The sequence below is a fragment of the Puntigrus tetrazona genome, chromosome 3, assembly GCF_018831695.1.
Source record: "Puntigrus tetrazona isolate hp1 chromosome 3, ASM1883169v1, whole genome shotgun sequence".
NCBI lineage: Eukaryota > Metazoa > Chordata > Actinopteri > Cypriniformes > Cyprinidae > Puntigrus > Puntigrus tetrazona.
In genome coordinates this window covers 28,914,599-28,933,376 of record NC_056701.1, presented here as the reverse complement: position 1 = coordinate 28,933,376, position 18,778 = coordinate 28,914,599, and the positions used below count along the sequence as shown (strand labels likewise).

At 40.6% G+C, this 18,778-nt stretch overlaps 1 protein-coding gene across 10 annotated transcripts in view; it reads right to left on the bottom strand.

Annotated features, from left to right (window-relative positions):
• Nucleotides 1-292: 292 nt before the first annotated feature.
• LOC122334478 (BAH and coiled-coil domain-containing protein 1) overlaps nucleotides 293-18,778 on the bottom strand; it is a 64,006-nt gene continuing 45,520 nt past the window's right edge. For 8 of the 10 annotated variants that reach the window (XM_043232444.1, XM_043232460.1, XM_043232496.1 and 5 more), the window contains 17 exons: nucleotides 17,817-17,953; nucleotides 17,326-17,439; nucleotides 12,221-12,335; nucleotides 11,759-11,969; nucleotides 11,265-11,459; nucleotides 9,693-9,866; nucleotides 9,343-9,605; nucleotides 8,278-8,358; nucleotides 7,928-8,090; nucleotides 7,695-7,812; nucleotides 7,128-7,203; nucleotides 4,120-4,228; nucleotides 3,866-3,976; nucleotides 3,216-3,353; nucleotides 1,831-3,044; nucleotides 1,390-1,626; nucleotides 293-1,137 (listed from right to left, as the gene is read on the bottom strand). In XM_043232444.1, the coding sequence (XP_043088379.1) occupies nucleotides 928-1,137; nucleotides 1,390-1,626; nucleotides 1,831-3,044; nucleotides 3,216-3,353; nucleotides 3,866-3,976; nucleotides 4,120-4,228; nucleotides 7,128-7,203; nucleotides 7,695-7,812; nucleotides 7,928-8,090; nucleotides 8,278-8,358; nucleotides 9,343-9,605; nucleotides 9,693-9,866; nucleotides 11,265-11,459; nucleotides 11,759-11,969; nucleotides 12,221-12,335; nucleotides 17,326-17,439; nucleotides 17,817-17,953 (3,666 nt within the window). In that variant the 3' untranslated portion in view covers nucleotides 293-927. The remainder of the gene's footprint in view (nucleotides 1,138-1,389; nucleotides 1,627-1,830; nucleotides 3,045-3,215; nucleotides 3,354-3,865; nucleotides 3,977-4,119; nucleotides 4,229-7,127; nucleotides 7,204-7,694; nucleotides 7,813-7,927; nucleotides 8,091-8,277; nucleotides 8,359-9,342; nucleotides 9,606-9,692; nucleotides 9,867-11,264; nucleotides 11,460-11,758; nucleotides 11,970-12,220; nucleotides 12,336-17,325; nucleotides 17,440-17,816; nucleotides 17,954-18,778) is intronic. The other 2 variants (XM_043232469.1, XM_043232488.1) reach the window with 2 other exon arrangements.

The window sequence follows — 18,778 nt, the reverse complement described above, 5'->3', positions numbered from 1 at the left end:
GGTGGAGTGAACTTTTAACATTAAAGTGTTTTGAGTCTGTTAACTTAAGCAACCGAAAAATAAAACGAAGTAAGACATTAGAGGAACAAATGCCCAAAGTGCAGCCAATAAAAGGATGGTGCCCTGTGTAACCCCTCTCCCTGAAAGAGAAAGCAGGGCAGGGACGACTCCTCTCTCACTGTATCAGCAGGCCGTGTGCAGTGCAATGCATACATCCTCAGTTCACCCTCTCACAGAACTCAACAACTACTGTATCACCCACTTATACAAAAATAAATCAATTAGAACATGGTAAGATAAGCCTCTGTACATTACACTTATATAAAATAGCTTAGAATATTTACATATAGACAACAACAAAGAAAACACACACACACAAAAAAACACCAGCAACCTGTCCTGTACAATATACACCTGAATAAAAAGACATGTTAAGAGGTACTGAAGTGTATGGCTTGATAGGAAATATTTCCCTATATATACATAAATGAACTTAATATATATTTAGATCTATACGTACTTAAATATCCCTGGAATCATGAAAGTAACGTGCGGAGATCACTCCACACCGCCACTGCCTACAACACGGCTCAAGTCTTCATAAACATCCGCCATGTTCTCCAAACCAAGAGTTTTGCTTTGGTGATCTAAGATCAGGTAATGGTTCATACAAAATTAGATCCACAAGATGTCCATTAGAAAACCTCTGAAGAGAATTAGGACCATGGACAAACTGCATCTACTGTACTGTAAGGTATCGCTAGGAGGAGCATGCGCATATCTCCCCAGAGTAGGCCGAGTTTGTAGGTATGAGGGTGGTACTCTATTTCCTGCTCCTCAGAGAGTCCAGCCTTTTATTTGCAGTGCAACATCTCTGACTTGGACCAAAGACAACTCAGTAGTATACGCAGGCATGCAAGTCCAGTGCTAACAAAGTATGGACATCCCGTCTGCAGTGAGTAGCTGGCCACTGGTGGGGTCGTAAGTGCCGGCCAGGTAGTACAGGTCATGATAGCTCCCATCAGACTTCCTGTTGTGGGTCAAACGCTCGTATTCCTCCCGTGTGACCACCTGACACTTATGAGAGATTGTCTGGACGTCGTTTTCATCTTCATGGCAAGACTGGTACAAAGCATGCTGGAAACAATGAAAAGTTATCATTTAAATTTCCTTCAACATCTCTTGCTATCTGCAAGCATTGTCACAATATTAACATTTCAGTAGTGACTGTCAAAACTAATATATGACTTAACATAAGAACAAACACTGAACAGCATGTCTAGCTTTAATTAAATATTAACTTGGTGCTAATTTATGATCAAATATTTATAGAATTATAGTCTAAATGTCCACTGTGACTGACGGGCCTGCGTATGTTTGGATACTTACCTTGCCATCACGATGTCTCTTGCCTAGCTTTGTCTCCTCGGGGTGGTAGAACCACTGGACCTTCACGACCATGCTGCTCTGCCATGATTCCCAGAAACTCTCAATGCGGCCGATTAATGGCAGATGAGGCTGCCCAGTCGAAAGGAACACAGCGCAGTCTCCTACCCGCACCACGTCCTTGCCACGCACTATGGCCTTGTAGAAAAGCTTCCGGGCCTTTCCCTTCAGTCCACGCCGCTAATGTGATAAAGACAGATTCAGATTTTTGCAGATGTTTGTATACAACTATTTAATTTCTTTGAAAGTGAAGTTTAGGTGAAAAGATAATGGTGGTTCCAATCAGGCCCATCTGTGCTATCACTAGCACACTACACTTGGATGAAATAGATTACCAATTACTACTTATTGTACAAATCAGTTATCTTATCAAAAATGACTTACTTGCGTGGGGTTTCCTGACCACCTCCACAGCTGTCTAGATGGCAGGATGGATGACACTCTGGGTTTGGTCTGGTCTGAAAGAAGCCGTTGCCTCTTAACCAGATCTTTAGAGGTTTTGGAGAGCGAATTGGAATACTCTTTCCTCTTTTGTGGCTTGCTGTTAGTACTGTGGTTGCTATGCCCACCTTTGGCACTGGACACTGCCACAGCTTTGGCCACAAAGGAGTGCCGTGGGGGTCCCACGGGGGGTTCAGGGGTCTGGAGCAAAGAATGGTGGGGGGTCAAGCAGCTTTGGAGCAACAGTGTGGAGCTTTCCTCGTCCTCCGAGCTGTAAGATGAGTCATTTTCAGAAGAGCACAGACTGGAACTCGAGAGAGAGCCTGAGCTGGAAGAGCTGGATGAACCTGAGGAAGATGAGGAGACTGAGATGCGTGAGAGAAAACGACCGGCTGTTCTCAAACCTCCAGAGGCTGGAGCAAGTGCAGCACGGCCCGACCTCCTTTCTACTTCTTCCTCTTCCTCATCCATGTCTGAGTAAGAGCTGTGGCAGTCCCTGTGGCAGCCAAGGTTCAAGTCTCCATACTCGCTCATGCGCATTGATGGTGAGGGCTTCCTCTGGACTGCTGTCCCTTTCAAAAGAAGCTCTGCTCGGGAGCCGTCTCCTTTTCTGTTGTCCTTGACCAGTAGAACTGGGTGTGAGTAAGCCTCTGCCCTGGGCAAACCACCCACCCCATTGGAGCCAAATCCTGAGGCCCCCAGCAACAGGAGAGCCTTACTGTTTTTAGTCTTTGGAGATGTAACTCCTTCGTGGTCCAATTTGACTAAAAATTCTGCTTTCTTGCCCCGAGGTGGTGCTGGCTCCTCGGTTCTCTTCTTTTGACCATAAGAACTATTCTTGCCCTCCAGTGAAATCCCAGATGTCTGGCTTCCAAAGGATGAATACCCATTAGCTATGCTGCTGAAGGAGTCAACCTCAAAGGAGCTACTGCTAAAGAGGCCTTTGGTTGGTGTCGTCATGGAGGATGAAGGTCGAGAAGATGTTTCCGCCACCCTGCCTTTCAAGGCCTTCTTCGAGGCTAAGCCATTCAGTTGAAAAAAGTTAACAGACATTCTCTTCCTGGGTGCAGCCACCGATGGCCATGTAACAGCAGGTGCTGAGCTCTTGGCTACACTGTCTGAGAGAGACTTCTTTAGCCCTGAACCTTTAGGCCTCCCTTTAAAGAAAAGTTAAACATTTACAATAAACTTTAGCATGATCCACACTCAAAGACGGCATTTTTTTTAGTTCAGAGCAAATTTGGAAAGCTCTCTTAATAGGCAGCCTACTGCAGTTTAAGACAAACAGTAAAATAAGTTCTCTCATGGTTTATTGTAGAACGTCTTACCTGGTCTTCTGACAGGCTTCTCCTGAGCTTTGAATCTGTCCGTTCTTGCTGTCCTTTCACTCAGAGTCTTGTTTTCTTGCATGGAGCCATTTTTGTCAAGCTGCCCCTCAGACATGTGTCCAGGACTCAAATCAGCACCTGAAAGGCCAGAGGTTGTGTAATTTTATTTTTTATTGACCTTTACATGTAAAAAATATATGTAAAGTAAGAATCAATTATAGAATCTCAATTCCAAGTTCTAGTGAGCTACCAACCTATAGGCAGCATTTTAAGGCACAATATGTAATAAAAGCCAGCTTCTCAGATACCTACTTATGGCTAAAATCATGTTTATCAATTCCAGATAAGGCAATTCCATTGCAACAAGCAAAAAGTCACTCCAGACTGGATTGGATCTATCAGTATAGATTTCATCCTGCATTTCTGTCCACTTTGTAGTTTTGTATTTAGTAGAATATTGCTTTGTTAGATTATCTCAAATGAGGAGTTGACTAGTTGACTCTGCATGTTGAATCTTTATTCAAGATGCCTTTTGAGGACCATCACCCAAATCACTGCACGGTAAGACGCTACGTGTGTAGATTTTAGAACAGAGCTAATCAAAATGTCAAGTGAGGTAAAGTTAAAAGTTGAGTTGAGTTGAGACCTACACTGGATTTGGTAACCGGGAGGAAGAAAGCGAATATTGGAGAAAGAGATCCACCCTCTATCTCCATCATCAAACTCCACCATAACTCCACCAGGTTTAGTTTCATCGCCTCCTAGAAGATGACCAGTGCTAGTTAATTTAATTGAAAGACTTTACAGTAGTTTAACCCTTTAACCCTTGAATTGATATGTGATATTTATGAGGAAAATATATTATTAGATTTAAAACAAAAAGAAAATTATGTCAATGCCTTACCTCTTTGCACATATCCCGGGTAAAGACAACGTGAGCGCTCACTCCAGTAAGCACACACTCTAGTCCCTTCTTTTAGCACAGCCTCAGTGTCAGGGCGTACATCCAGTACCTAACACACACAGGAACAAACTTCTGTCAGGCAATGCCAGTGAAAGTGGTTTGGACTCCCAGGATGATAAATGACACACACACACAGAAGTCAATCAGTAAGGCTCTTATGAAAGCAGCACTTATCTCATGCCAGCATGTTAGGCCTGAAAGCCACGGAAGCGGAGGTGCGGTAAACACTAACTTGCTGAGTAATAATGAGGAGTGTGTGAATGGAGCGACTGTGATTGCAGGTTTGCAGCGTTTCTCTGTCTAACAGAGCGCCCAGATCCCCCCATTCAGCTCAAAGCCCTTTCAGGTTTCTTTAATTTACTGTTGCTATGGTAACAGGCACTCTCTGACTGATGGGACGTGAAGCTGGAAGGTTGTGCGTGTAGATTGGTGTCAAAGGTACATGGTGGAATGGAACGCTCTGGAAAGTGGAAGTTCAGTGTAATTAGAGACAGCTGCTGTAGACCGTTTACACAATGAAACAGCTGAATAACAAGTGTGTGTATGTGTGTGTGTGTGTGTGAGAGAGAGAGAGAGAGATCAATCCTCCATCTCCATCATCAAACACTCCACCATAACCCCACCAGGTTTAGACTGATTGCTTCCTAGAAGACCACAAGTAGTTAAATTTATTGAAAAACTTTACAGTAGTTCTTTAATCTTTTCATTGATAAAGATACTGAATTGAGAGAGAGATGGAGCCCCAACCACAAAAATGTTTTGTTTTGGGTTTTTTTTAGAACGTTTGCCCTGACCACCTATTACAGTGGATAATTTGATGCGTTAAGATCATTTTAAAGACAAATTAGTAATCTTTGTTGTTTGTGTTAATTTCTCTAATATTACATTATATTGCATTAACATATTTTGTATGTATAGTAAAAAAATTTATCTGTGGTATATGTGAATAGACAGTATAGACTGACTGCTAAAAGACAAATTCAATAAGTAAACTTTAAGGACACAGTACTGACCAATCAGTAACTATCCACCGGTCACTGAGAAAATGCAACTGTAAATGAAGACAAATACTAAGTCAAAGTTTTGTGTCAGTGATCCTTCTGCAAAAAGCAAGCAAGTCAACACTGCTGATATCTCCAAACATAAACGCACAAAGAAAACCTGTTACAAGCAAAACTGAACAGGCGCCAATAATTCACCTCAGTTTACACTGTGCAATTACAGTGCACTGGATTAGATTAACTGTAATGTTATTATAACCTGTAGAACTAAGATTGAGGAAGGATATCCCTCCTGGGGAGGGAAGATATATCCTTTGTGTTTAGAAACACCTAGATGGAAGCTAAATGAGACAGGACAGCTTTTAGGTCACGTAGTCTTACCAGTTACCCATATAATTGGCTATGACTGTTTTCAGGCAAGTTTCAAGGAAAGGTTTGCAATGATGGTGAGTTAATGATGAGAATTTTAATCCAATGCTTATGGTCCAAAATGTTAAAGATACTGTAATATTTAAAGTCATTGCACACCGAGTCTGAAATTTTCATATGCGTTTTTTTGTATTCGTTATTCTAAAAAAATGTATCACGGGCAGAAGCTTTGCACGCTAAGTCTGATTCGTACTAATTAATCTTTTGCAAAATAAATGAGCAAAACTAGTACTAAGCAGTGTCTTCAAGCAGTGAGGGTGATTTTGTTGTGTTCTCGCTTCTTAGAAAGAGAAATAAAGAGCAAAGAAATATTGGGTCCATCCAATTCTGAGATTCCCCCTCCTTATTAAGGAGCAGTGGGATTATCACGGGCGGTTCAGTGAGTTTATTTATCACGGGAGTTTATTTCAGGATGTCAGTGTCTCAGTTTGATGCTTTACTGGTGATACTGGAGCCACATATTAAAAATGCTGAACAAACGGATGAACTTGACAATAGCCATTCTGTATTTTGGCGTTCGTTTGTGGCTCTGAATTGTCAAAACACCTCTCAATGTGAAAAATACAGAATATTCCTGATTTTTTTTTGAAAACGTGATTGACGTAATGTGAGGTCATATTGATTATACAACGAGCAAAAATGTTGGAGTGTGCAATGACCTTTACTATTAGTTGTTGATGTGTACATGGACCAACTGTTAAAAAAATGGGCCATATGAATTGTACAAACAAGTCCTGTGTGTACAGTCAGCTGTTGAGGGAAATATCGATTGGCCCTGCTGGCACATTATAGAGGTTTGCTGTAGGATTGAAAAAAATATGAAAGTGCTGGAGAGGCCCTCTGCTCGCAGAATAAAGACGAGCTGTGTGCAAGGCGCTAGAGGAAGGTAGAAGTGATTGTGTTTTGGCAGCTAAATAGTGACAGATGCTCCTCACCGATTTTAACAGGATGCACTTTCTATTAACAGGGTAAAAAAATGGACAGTAAAAAGAGATGATTCAATTTCTGAAATGCTTATTTTATTTTAAAAGATAATTCTTAATGATAATAATGACTAAATTAACAAGATCTAGCTAAACCAATGCTGGTCTGTAACAAACCTATATTGGAAAACGTATTTCTTTGCAATTTTTTTCTTACAATAAATAGGCGACCAGATTTTCAATTTATGTATCATCAGTTAAATATAAATGTGTCGTGGATATATAGATCTATTGATGGAAAGTGTCAAGCAGAGCATGCATGGTAATGTTTGTAGATATATGTGCAATCTCGTAGGTGAGAAGGTGTGAACGGGTAGAGCTTGGAGTTGTTTGAAGAAAAGTGAGGCAAAAGGTGTGTTGGAAACAGGACTTTAGGAAATGGCATTGGGTATAGGGATCTCAGGAATGAGGATATTGTTCTGTGCTGCTTTTTAATGGAAGGGGGGATTTTGGAGGATGTGGTGATGTGTGTGGGTCCTGAGAGGCCAAAGCTCAGAGCGTAGGCAGGTTTGTTTGCTGTAAGTGGGAAACTCACGGCTTCCTGCAAGAGTTGCTCCAGGGAGTAGATTCTGGGTCGGTTTCCTCTCTCCCCATCGATAACAATACTGTAGCTGGAGAGAGAGAGCAGAAAGTACAAAGGAGTTATTTTCAGTGGTGTATGTAATGCTTGGCCGTCCGTGTCAAACTCCTACGGAGGGCTCACTTTCATTGGCTGTGACTGATTCTCTTCAGCAACACTTTTACTGCTGAAGAGAGGGCTTAGAGGAAGTGATGCAGGCTGACTTTTGCATCCAACTAAGGACTGTGGGAAACTAGTGGGTGATAATCACTGCTTATTTAGCTGTGGTAGTGAGCATAATCCCATTTGGGGTAACGTCAATCAACGTGTCTTGGTGCAAAACACAGCAACAGGAGTTTACAATAGCGGCAACACATCAGAATGTGCACCTGTCATTCACAAACAGTGTTGTTGTCATTCATTTTTAGTCCTGTCCTCTAACATTAGCATATCAAAAATAAAAATAAAATAAAAATGATTAAAGGAAATCTAAATATAACTAAAGAAAATAAAAATCAATGAATACTAATTAAATGCACTTACACATCAGGCGATTCCAGGGGTTGCACACGAGCAGCATACAGTAGTTCATCTTCTTTGGAAATCAGAACTTTGAGTCCATCTGTCAGGAGCTCTTTGGTCAGAACACAGTTCGGAGGAGCTGCAAGATACAAAGCAATAACTCAAAATACAGTTTTACATAACCACCAAAGACTTCACATCATGCCTGACAACACCTGTCAGCTGTTATAAAATCACTACAAGCATCCATTTACCTGGAACACTTCTGCTATTCGAAGACACCTTTCTCTCATCCTCCTCTGAGAAGCTACTGTCCTCACCCAGGTGGAAGCCTTCATCTGCTGCAAAACTCTCCATCAGACGGCTGACCGCTCGACCTTTCGACTGAACCACAGGAGCAGCACAGACACTGAATCGCTTGAAGGAAATGGAGTAAAACAATTTTCTACATTCTCCACATTCAGCAAAAAAATGTCCTCTCTTCTTCAGACTAAACGTCAGAGTACATGAACATCACCTTTACATGAAGTCGCTTCTTACTCAGCAAGAGAAGACAAGTGTTAAATGTACCAAAAATTGTGAATGCTTGTGTTTGCGTGTGTACCTCTCGAAGTCTGGTTCTCCGAGTGCTGCCGTTATCATCACTGTCTTGAGACTGGGCCTCGGTCGACCAGTAAGTTCTCCTCTAAAGTAAGGTAAAAACAAAACTTCAAAGATTAGCTGCAGACAATCATGGGCATGTAGTTAAATGTATGCAACTAGTCCACAATTTGGAGACATCATCTAAATGTTACTCTTTTTCTATCTTTGGAATGGTAGAATATTATATAAAACCGACAGAATTAAAAATATTGTGGTAAACAAGACGTTACAACAAGGGTTTTTAAGTCCCCGTACAATCATTTAGCTTAGCCTGTCTGCCAATGACTAGTCCTGATTCAATACTTGTTTTTCTAGTACTAGGTGCACACCATAAGTATCTTCAAGCTATTAATAACCAATCTAAAGCAGTGTGCTAGACAACTGATTAGCTCTGCAATGCTTTAAAGGGTTACTTCACCCCAAAATGCTAATTTTGTCATTTATCACTTACTATGTCGTTCCAAACCTGTAAAAGGTTTGTTCATCTTCGCAACACAATTTAAGATATTTAAAATATTTAAAACCAGGAGGCTTGTGACTGTCCCATTGACTGCCAAGTAATGTACACTGTCAAGGTCCAGAAAAGTTTGAAAGACATTGTCAGAATTGTCCATCTGCCTTCAGTAGTTCAGCCGTTATGTTAAGTGATGAGAATACTTTTTGTATGCTAAGAAACTTATTCAAAACTTTATTCTTACCTCTGCATCACCATAGTGCCATTTTGGAGAGTATGAACAAATTGTGAAACAAATTGTCATCACTATTTTCTTTGCATACAAAAAGTATTCTGTTACTTCATAACATTCAGATTGAACCACTGATGGCAGATGGACTATTCTGACAATGTCTTTCATTCTCTTCTGAACCTTGACAATTGTTTGGCAGTCAAAGGGATATTCACAAGCCTCCAGGTTTTTATTTAAAATATCTTAAATTGGGACAAACAAAGCAGGTGGAGTAACCCTTTAAGGAATAAAATACCTGCAATTTCTAAAACTATGTTATCCCACTGTACAGAATTGCTTACCGTGGCTCTTAGCATGGAGCTCTTCCGAGTGGCTCTCTTGAGCCTCTCGCTGTTGCTGCTGCTGGGAAATGAGAGAAGACTGCTACTCTTTCTGTAATGACCCGGCCTGCCTGTGATCCCAGGCCAGCGTTTGTCCTGCAGTCTGGGTCTCCCTGGGCGCCTTCTAACTCCTGGTGGTTTGGAGACAGTCATGGGGACGGATCTACAGGGGGGTCGTCGTTTTACTTTCACGTCCCCATCTGTTATAGCCCGAAACTGAGATCCTGAATGGGTGTCACAAAAGTACAAAATGTTAGAATCAAAAGCACAGGTGAGATGTGCCAATCACTGGGCTGTTTGATGGCCTTTACCATAAAGTTCTTGCCGTTCCCGCTTAATTTTCGCCTTCTGATTGGCTTCCAGTTTGACAACAGAGAAAGTGGAGGGGCCTGTAATAGTCGGACTGAATGGCAGATCTCTAAACGTCGGTGCTTTGATGTCTTGGCCTTCCTCACTGGCATAACTGCCTTCCTCTTCATCTTCGTCTGTATCATGAAAATGACATTTCAGTACGGCTGTTCACATCTGACTATAATATAAATATCCAAACATAATATGTTGGAATCACTATAAAGAAATGATTGCCGTACAACTACATCTTGATCTAATTTGGAAATCATTCACTGTGCAAACATTTGTACGCCATATGATACAGTGAGTTATAGTGTTGTTTTCAGGAGGTTTCTGAAGTAGCAAGTAAACTAGACAGCCATGGGAAAAACTCCATCATCTGATATTTAAAACTTTATACTAACAAAAATGTACAAAACTTATGCACAAACGTAAAATATGCACAAACTTTCCCGCATTTATCACTTACTTTTTCTATTTAGATTCACACAATACGCAATATGGGTTAGTCAGATGATCTCTCCCTGTCTAAATGAACCAAATAAGTCTACCAAAAATCAAGACTAATGCTGCCTTCACATGCTATCGAAAATATTGTACGTCCCACTTCTGAAGTTGTAATTACAAGTTTGTCATGTTCAAGTGCTTTGCTGTTGTCAGAAAGAACAGAAACTATTTAAACTTTATAGTACTACTGCTATGTATTTCCCCATATTTTAGGTTTATGGATCACCCAACTCAGTATCTGTGACATCAAAATTATCTCCAATTTTCCGAGTTGTAAATATGACTACAGAGGTCTTTCATCTAATTTCTAACTAGGAAACTTGTATTTACGATCATTCTGATAGCATGTGAAGGCAGTAACTTCAGAAAGAACAAAGTTTTCCATTTCAATGCGATACTTTTCCTTTGTTTCATGTAGACATGCTAGACAGACTACATATGACCATTGCGTGTGTTTCTACTGCAGTGAGCACCACATTTTCGAGACCCTGTGTCAAGTTTAAAGAATTTGAACCTTTATATGCAGCACCACTCATCGTCAGTTACAAAACAATGGACCGCTCAGAATACCCCGGAGGCAGGGCAAGAAGTCATGAGGAGGCATTCTGTGTTGCGCTTTTTAAAAACTATTTCTGAGCTCTGCATCTCAAGTTATTAGATGTGTGTGAAAAACCTAACACTAGGGATAAACTCATCGTTATTATCACGAGGAGATTTTTTTATTGTGAGGAGAATTTCTACATTATATCGCAAACGTCCATCATTCCTACCTAAAACGCATACATATTCTTCAGTGTAAATGCACACTGCTCTCTTGCTTAACAACTTTTCTTAATGCCGCTCGGGGCATGTTCATTTAAGAAGTATTAAAGAGATCAGCTGCATTTGTGTGAAAGAGAAGAGAGTCCTGAACAGAGACAGGTGTTGGCACACAGACTCAGAGTGCTGAATAATTTTGACACATTTGAAAGCTTCACTAAGCCTTTCTTACTTTTCCAAGATGACACAAACTGGCTGAGTCTCACCTTGCTCAGAGGACTCGCTCTCAGGGGGGGACGTCTCCCCGTCCTCGTCCACTTCCTGTCCCCTGCCCTGCGTGATCCTTGCCCCTGGCTGCTGCAAACAAGCTGCTGATCCAAGACTTTTCTTCCTTTCCTTTTTAACTGCCACTGGATCATGCCTCTTCCAGCACTCCTGTGTCCTGCTGTCCCCACTCGTGGCTGGAAATAATTCCATGCATACACAAGTACATCAGAGAAAACTGCCATTGTTTGCATTTCAAGGACACAAAGTTTGTGAAAGATCATTTAGTCAGAAAGTTTAGCAGTTATTCTGACTGCACAAGTACCCAAACAAGTACAACTGTAATTTTTACTTAGCTATTTCTTATTTTACCTATCTTGACTATCTTGTTATTCTGAGTAAGTCATATTTTGTACTGTATTGTGACAGTGCATCATCATAGTTTTGTCTTTTAAAGACACATGGCACGATATGTCATTATGAAAGACCGTTTTACCTGTATCGCTCAGGCTCTCAGACTCATTGGTGAGTTGTGTGGAATCTCTTTTGGAGTTATTATGGCCAGAGTATAGACTCTTAGATGCTGAGGAAAACTCAGGGTCTCTTGACACAGCTCCAGATGAATGTCGTCCACCTGAGACCTTCTGCTTGAGTTGAGTTATTTGTTGATCAAGTGTGCTGTTCTTCCGATAACATTGTGACTTCATCTAAGAGAGAACAATTATGAACAGATGAACTGAGGGAACTAACATTAACACTTACTCTGGGCCACTTTTTAAATCCTTCACTAAGCCCCTAAAATCTGTCTGCATCTCCAAATCAATCAATAGTAACCAAAAGGTGGTAAAGCTTAGCAAGGGGCTAATAATAAAGCATGAGCTGATTAATAAATATAGAAGTGATGATTGACTGAGGGGAGAAGATTGCAAGAGAGGAAAGGACTTGTGTGGATACTGACCTGTGTAGAGCTAAGGCGTCCAAATCCTCGGCTGGACAATTTTTCCTTTTTTTTCTGCGATTCACCCCCACCCCGTTGCTCTTCTGCTAGTGGACTTAGCCCCGCCCCCACCAATCTGTCAATCAAAGAAAAACAGAGGCTGTTACAGTGCTCAGAACTGGTGGATATTTTGATTCATCCCAGAATTCAATCCCGGAATCAGTTCTGACTACCCTTTAGTAAAGGTTCATAAAATCATAACAGATTTCAATGCAACAAACTGATTACAAAAATGACCCAATTTGTTCAGCGCTGCTCCATCATTCAGTCCCATTTAGTGGTATTCACCTAGCAGGTCAAACCAATGAAATTTCTCCTTCAAAAACTGCATTATAATGTTGTTTGTGCATCAGTCTCGAAATCAGGCACTTCAAAAAGCCAGAACAGAAGTGAACGAGAATGATTTGTTCACTTAAAATACTTGTTCAAAATCACTGAGTCATTCATAAGCGAAACACCCCTACAGCTCAGGCAGTGGCGATATGAAAAGAGAAAGCAAGAAAGACAGATCAGAGAGAGAACGGGGCTGAGCTGCCTCTCAGTGGGCTCAAATCGCTGCCTGGTCTTTCTCTGATGAGTATCGAAAGAGTGAAGAAAAAAAACATGGTCTTCACACCTCACGCTTGAGGAACTGCGATCAGACAGCTATCCCGCCACTGTTCGAGGGCAGTTGCCGGATAAAAAGCCCAGCGTGAATTATCAGGGGAGATTCCTGCTACAAAAAAGGGGCCGGTTGCTTTGAAAAGACAGAGCGAGCCGTTTGAGGGCACTGCATGTTTGACGCTATTGTTCTTGGTGAATATCAGAGCCCTCGCCGTTGTATTTCCATATCAGCGAGGCAGCTTGTTTCCCTCAGCTCTGAACGCAGGCTGAGAGAGAATGCCCTTGAATTTCCCTGGAAACCTGCCCGACAGACCGAACGAACGCTAGACCGACAGCAAAAGATTACCTTCCCGTCCTCCAGCAAAGGGCTGAGCGCTAGTGTGCCGTCAGTCACATGAGCTGTTTAATCGCCGGTAGACATCTCTAGAGAGGCTGTCTTTGTGGAAACCTAATTGAGATTTTGTTTGCTGTAATGTGCTTCTGCTTACGTAGACTCTGGGGAAAATGCTGTTTTGCTCTTTCAAAGCTCAGGAGACATATAGGAGATCTTGGTTATGTTTCATCTTAGTATCAGCTACTCCTCACACCAAGAACGATGACAGTTAAGATAACTATAACTATATTAGCATCCATAACAATGGACAATAATGTTCTGGGGTGTGCTTCCCAAAAGCATTGTTAGCTATCTATGGTCATAATTTCCACTGAACTCTGTTGGTAAATGCAGAGCCTGATTTCTGACGGGTTACTAGATGAACATCTTTGTTAACCCTGGAACAACATTGTGATTAACCAATCAGATTTAATGAACTAGTTTTTGTGAAGTTTAGACTTACAATTAGTGTTTGGGGCTTGTATAATGGTGTCAATTATCTATCATTTCCTCAGATATAAGGGATTACTCAAGGTTAAGGTTAGGTTTAGGTGTAGGGATATGGGACTGAATTTTGGAATAAAATATTGTTCCAAGATCAAAATATTTTGACCTATGAACACATCTTACTTAGTAAAATCAGGAAACTTTTGGAGAAATGCACCCCTCATTGTTTTGTGCCTACTTCAGCTATGTTGTCAGTTGCTTAGCTTTTTAAATTCTGGTGTATTCTGATTGACTGTCAATGTGTTTTTTATAAATTTTCAGCTGAAAAAATACAACCAAAATAAGTAATCATTATGGTTGTTGTCCTCAGTGTGAACAAGCTTTAAAACCATGTTAGATAAAGTAATCCCAGTCAGATTTAGGAACATTTCAGCTGACCTATTCAGCCAAAACAGAACATTTTTTGCCCACTCATTGGTTTAAAAATTGGTTTTGCCCACTCCTTGGTTTAAAATATTAAAAGAATGAATGGGAAAAAACTGCATGTCAATAAAAAATTGGAACACATTAAGGCATAAGATTAGAAATCTCTAAAATCACTAAGCATAGCTGAGATCATTGTATCTCTATAGAATTTGATAAGAAATGATTGAACATCTCTGATGCTTGTAACCTTGGTAAATCAGAACTCAGTATGGGACGTTACTCTGATCTCTTAACTCGTGAGATTACCATGTAAAAAAAAATGCATATGCTGGCTAGGTATCTTTTGAAGCATTGCGGCTGGTTTCAGATTTAAGATGGTTCTTACATGAGCTGGTTTAAACTGGCCAAGTGCTGGTCAACTGGCCAAGGACCAATTTAAACAAGCTCAAACCAGCAAAAACACACCTAACCAGCATATACTGTTTTTTCAACAAGGTACTGGGCTCTTTTTTTATCTGAAAAGTCAATGTCTCCATTTGATCTCCATTTATACTCATTGCTTTCCCGGGATTTTAAAGTGATCTCTTGAGATTTTTCTTTCCTGCAGGATAGAATCAGACTGGCTGTGTTTTGTGCTGGGATGCATCTGTGTCTATTGACGCTCAAATAGCCGACTAGTGTGTATACGCGCACACAAATACAGAATGTGTTTGTGATTGACAGGCAAGGGGACAGAGAGTGCAACGGAGTGTGTGTTCTTTCCCCGTGAGGTAGGCCCCACAGCGCAACGAACTGACAAACACAACATGACATGGTCCCTCCCCTTGGTGCATGCTCACGGCAGCTAATTAAACAGAGCTCTCTCAAACACACGAGCACACACACATTGAACATCACTGCAAGGAATTTGAAGCACAGATACATAGTGTCAGACACAAAAACACCCACATACACACAGGATGTGAGCTCCAGTTATTACCTACTGACCCACTGCCCTCAATCTCAAAAGGCTAAATGGAAAGCAGCAAGTGACAATGCCTCAATGAAGTCACCTGCACTAGAGAAAACACTGAACGTGTGAACTTGTCTGTTATTAGTTTCTCATTATGTAATGCAGTGGTGCGCTGTGTTACCCACAAGTGCAAAAGCAGCAGTATTATACTATCAAACAGCAAGCCAAAATTAGTGAAGGGGATTGTAAAGTATTTAAGGATTCTGGTTCCAAACCTGATTCAGCATAACATCTTTATTTGATTTATAAGTAAATTCATTTTTAGTTGTTGCATGATATGCATGATAAACAAACAAGCTTCGGTGGCCTGAGGGGAAGTTACTTGCTAAATCTGTTCTTTACCCTCAGTTTAGACTTGTGCCAGTGGCGACAATTGTTCTAAATGATATTACTTCACATTTTTGCCATGTTACTAGACACTTTAAAAGTAAAATAACAGGTGAGTGGCATTAAAAGCATGTTCAGTTTTATCTGAAACAAATGACTGTGACTATGAAGTATTATTGTGTTGGTACATCTCACGGTACTAAAAAAATTCCAGGTGATTTATGTTAAACGTGGCTTAAATATGCATTAGTTTAAATATACTTCAATTTAGAGGTCTGTTGTCATGTCTTGTTTCACCTGAACACTGATCACAAATGCAATGCTTTACCAGGTGAGCTACTGAGCAAGTATACAGTGTCATAAATGCAATATTTAACTGGTGTATAATAAGTGTATTAGTTTACGAATCATATACATAATAAAAATGTTTAAGGCCATAACACAGTATAGTGCAAGTCTTTATTAAACAATAATCAGCCCCAGTGTCTGTGAAAAGCAATACAATGGTGCATTACACCCCTAGTAATTTTTTCAGCTAGAAACATAAATAAACTACATGCATATTTATATACAGTTATATAAGGTAGAAGGACAAATTTAAAATACGTCTGTTGGAAAATAAAAATAAAAGTAACAGTAATGAATAAATAGAATTCTGTGGCTAAAGCCATCTATATTATTCTAAAATTATGTTTAAACATTATTTAAAATTAAATTTAGTTTAAAATGTCACTGCACAAAATAAAAACAGTGATTTGCGCCGAAGGGTGAGTATTTATCACTGCCCTGAGCGCGATAGCAGAAAATCTAGTGTGTTGTTGTACACAATGAAGATCTGGCTGCTAGCCTGTTAAATGCTACAAGACACACTGCCCTCCTTTATATACAGTAGACAAACACACATACACACACGTAAACACACTGCCCTCGGTGAGGGGCCCTGGCTGCCTGCCCGTGCGTCTGGGTGTCACTGTCATATGGAATCACGTTTTGGCGGTTGGTTGGCACGAGGGCAGAGGCAGGCGGGCGGAAACAGAGAGGAGGTGACATGACAGTGAGACAGCCGAGAACACAATGAGAAAAAGAGATAGAAAGAGGTTTTAGGGGGTGTTTGGAGTGTCAATAACACTCTTCGAAGCTCCAGAGAGATTCCAACATTGACAGATCCTCTCTATTCCGGCAGGCATCGAGGAACGCGGAGCAATCACTCGTCCTATCCGCAGTCATGATATGCGCTATGTTCCAAAATCTAGCGAAGCGCCTTTTTGCTACTGTGTACACACGCAGCTGTCCTTCACAACAGCGCACTCGCACACTAATTAATTGCAAGAATGTGTGTGTGTCAACGTGACCTCCTCTTCTACTGGCCTGCACTGACCCAAGTGCTAAACGACAGGAATCTGTCACATTCCTGGCAATAAAATAGATTAGAGGAGAATTCACAGCGCTCTAATTACATCCACAGCCAGTTGAACCCCGGGTGCTGCAGGATAGTCATGCCATTCACATAAACGATTGGCAGACACAGAACAAGTTTATTGACAGGCGCGCGCGCACACACAGCGTATGTACACAGATTTAGGATACTGTCTTTAAGCCTGCACCAAGCACAAACACGGTGGAAGTTTTGCGAGGAGATAAGAAGACATGGCCAACTGCTTGTTTTGCGCTGCCAAATGCATGTAATGCAATTCAGGCCTAGTACTGATTAGGAGAGATAAAGCATAACTGGACTTCCTCACCGAGGTCAGATGAGTACTCCTGTTTCCTGTTTATGGTTTGTGGAGTCATCTGCTGGGTTGTGCTGATATGAGAGGCTTATCTGCTGTGTGCGTGTGCGATGGCAGCTAAGAGAACAAGTAAATATGAGATACTTACTTTACTTTTTTCTGGGGTTCATTAAGGGCCCCGGAGCTAAGACCAGGGACTGATTTGCGTTTGCGCGGTCTACCAGGTCCACGACGTGCTGGACTGCGAGGAGTCTCCTCTTTCCTAATAAAAAAACATGGTTATCTTTTGCTAAACATCTTTTAATTATGAAGCGTGTTCACAAAACATAATTGCAAAAACAGGGTAATTATAATTTTTCAGACAGGTGATTATTTTTAGCATAGAGTGACATTTAGGGTACTGACGTTTATAAGCGTTACTAGGGCAACCATAACTAGGGATGCCTACTAGCAACCATTGCAGTACAGCATAAGTGGTATGAATCGGGATTTACTATAATAGAATTTAATCCGCATGTAACCAAAGACAGGAGAAAGTAAGTTAACATAAAATTATACACTTTGCTTTTAAAGGAGGCCAAATTTTGAGCGCTTAAAAGACTTAATGGTGTGATTTGTGATGGTGGATACAGTGCTTACTGGTGATCATGCTTCCTCTGGAGTTTAGCAAGTTCCTTCTGCTTCTCTTTGTAACGCTGTTGCAACTCTGCTAACCTCACTCGCATAGCCAGCTCCTGCCCATCCATACTGTCCATGGTACCTTTCACTGGGCAAACCTGGAGCAACCAAATAAAAAAAAACAGCATTAGTTGCTGGTTAGTTGCATTATTCTTGAATGACCTCTTGGACTACATTCTGCTACTAACCCAGAGTTAATACAGTTCTGTTATCCTATTCATTTTTAGTCCATGACAGTCCAAAAAAACTGAACAAATGTTCACATATTCTATCATTTGCTTATCTTTAAAGCTGCAGTCCAAAAGTTTTGCTCCTTTGTCGACCATCTCTGTTTAAAAACCTGGAATTGCAGCTGCTTGAAGAATTATCTTCCTTGCGTGGGGTTGTGCGTAGGCACAATTTCGTCTCCAGCGCAGATTAATCTAATATTTTGAGGTGCGTGTGTCTGTCATTGACCACACCAGTGTGGATGTTTACTGTACTTCACAATCACAGATTCTAGCCTACGTCTTAGAATATATGACGCAAAGAAAATGTTTTGTGTATTGTCATCTTGACAAGTAAGTCTGCCACATTTGTTCTGACCAAAACTGAGGAAAAAAGCATTACAATAAATTGTGCTACCAATAGGGATTAAATCTATGTCAGATCTATGCAGAGTTCAATTTCTATACAGTCTAAACTAATTATCTATTCAAATTATGCTCGAATTCGAACAGTTTTTATTAAATGCAAATCTTGTGTATCAGGCTTCTGTAATCAGAAGAACATTTAAAACTTGAATATAATTAAATTTCTTTCCCATTTAATAAACTCAACTTTCTGGATTATAATCCACAATCAAAATTTAATTATTCTAGCTGCTGTGAGAAAAGGCTACGATAATAAAGTCTGCAGCTTAAAATGCATATTAGAAAAAACAT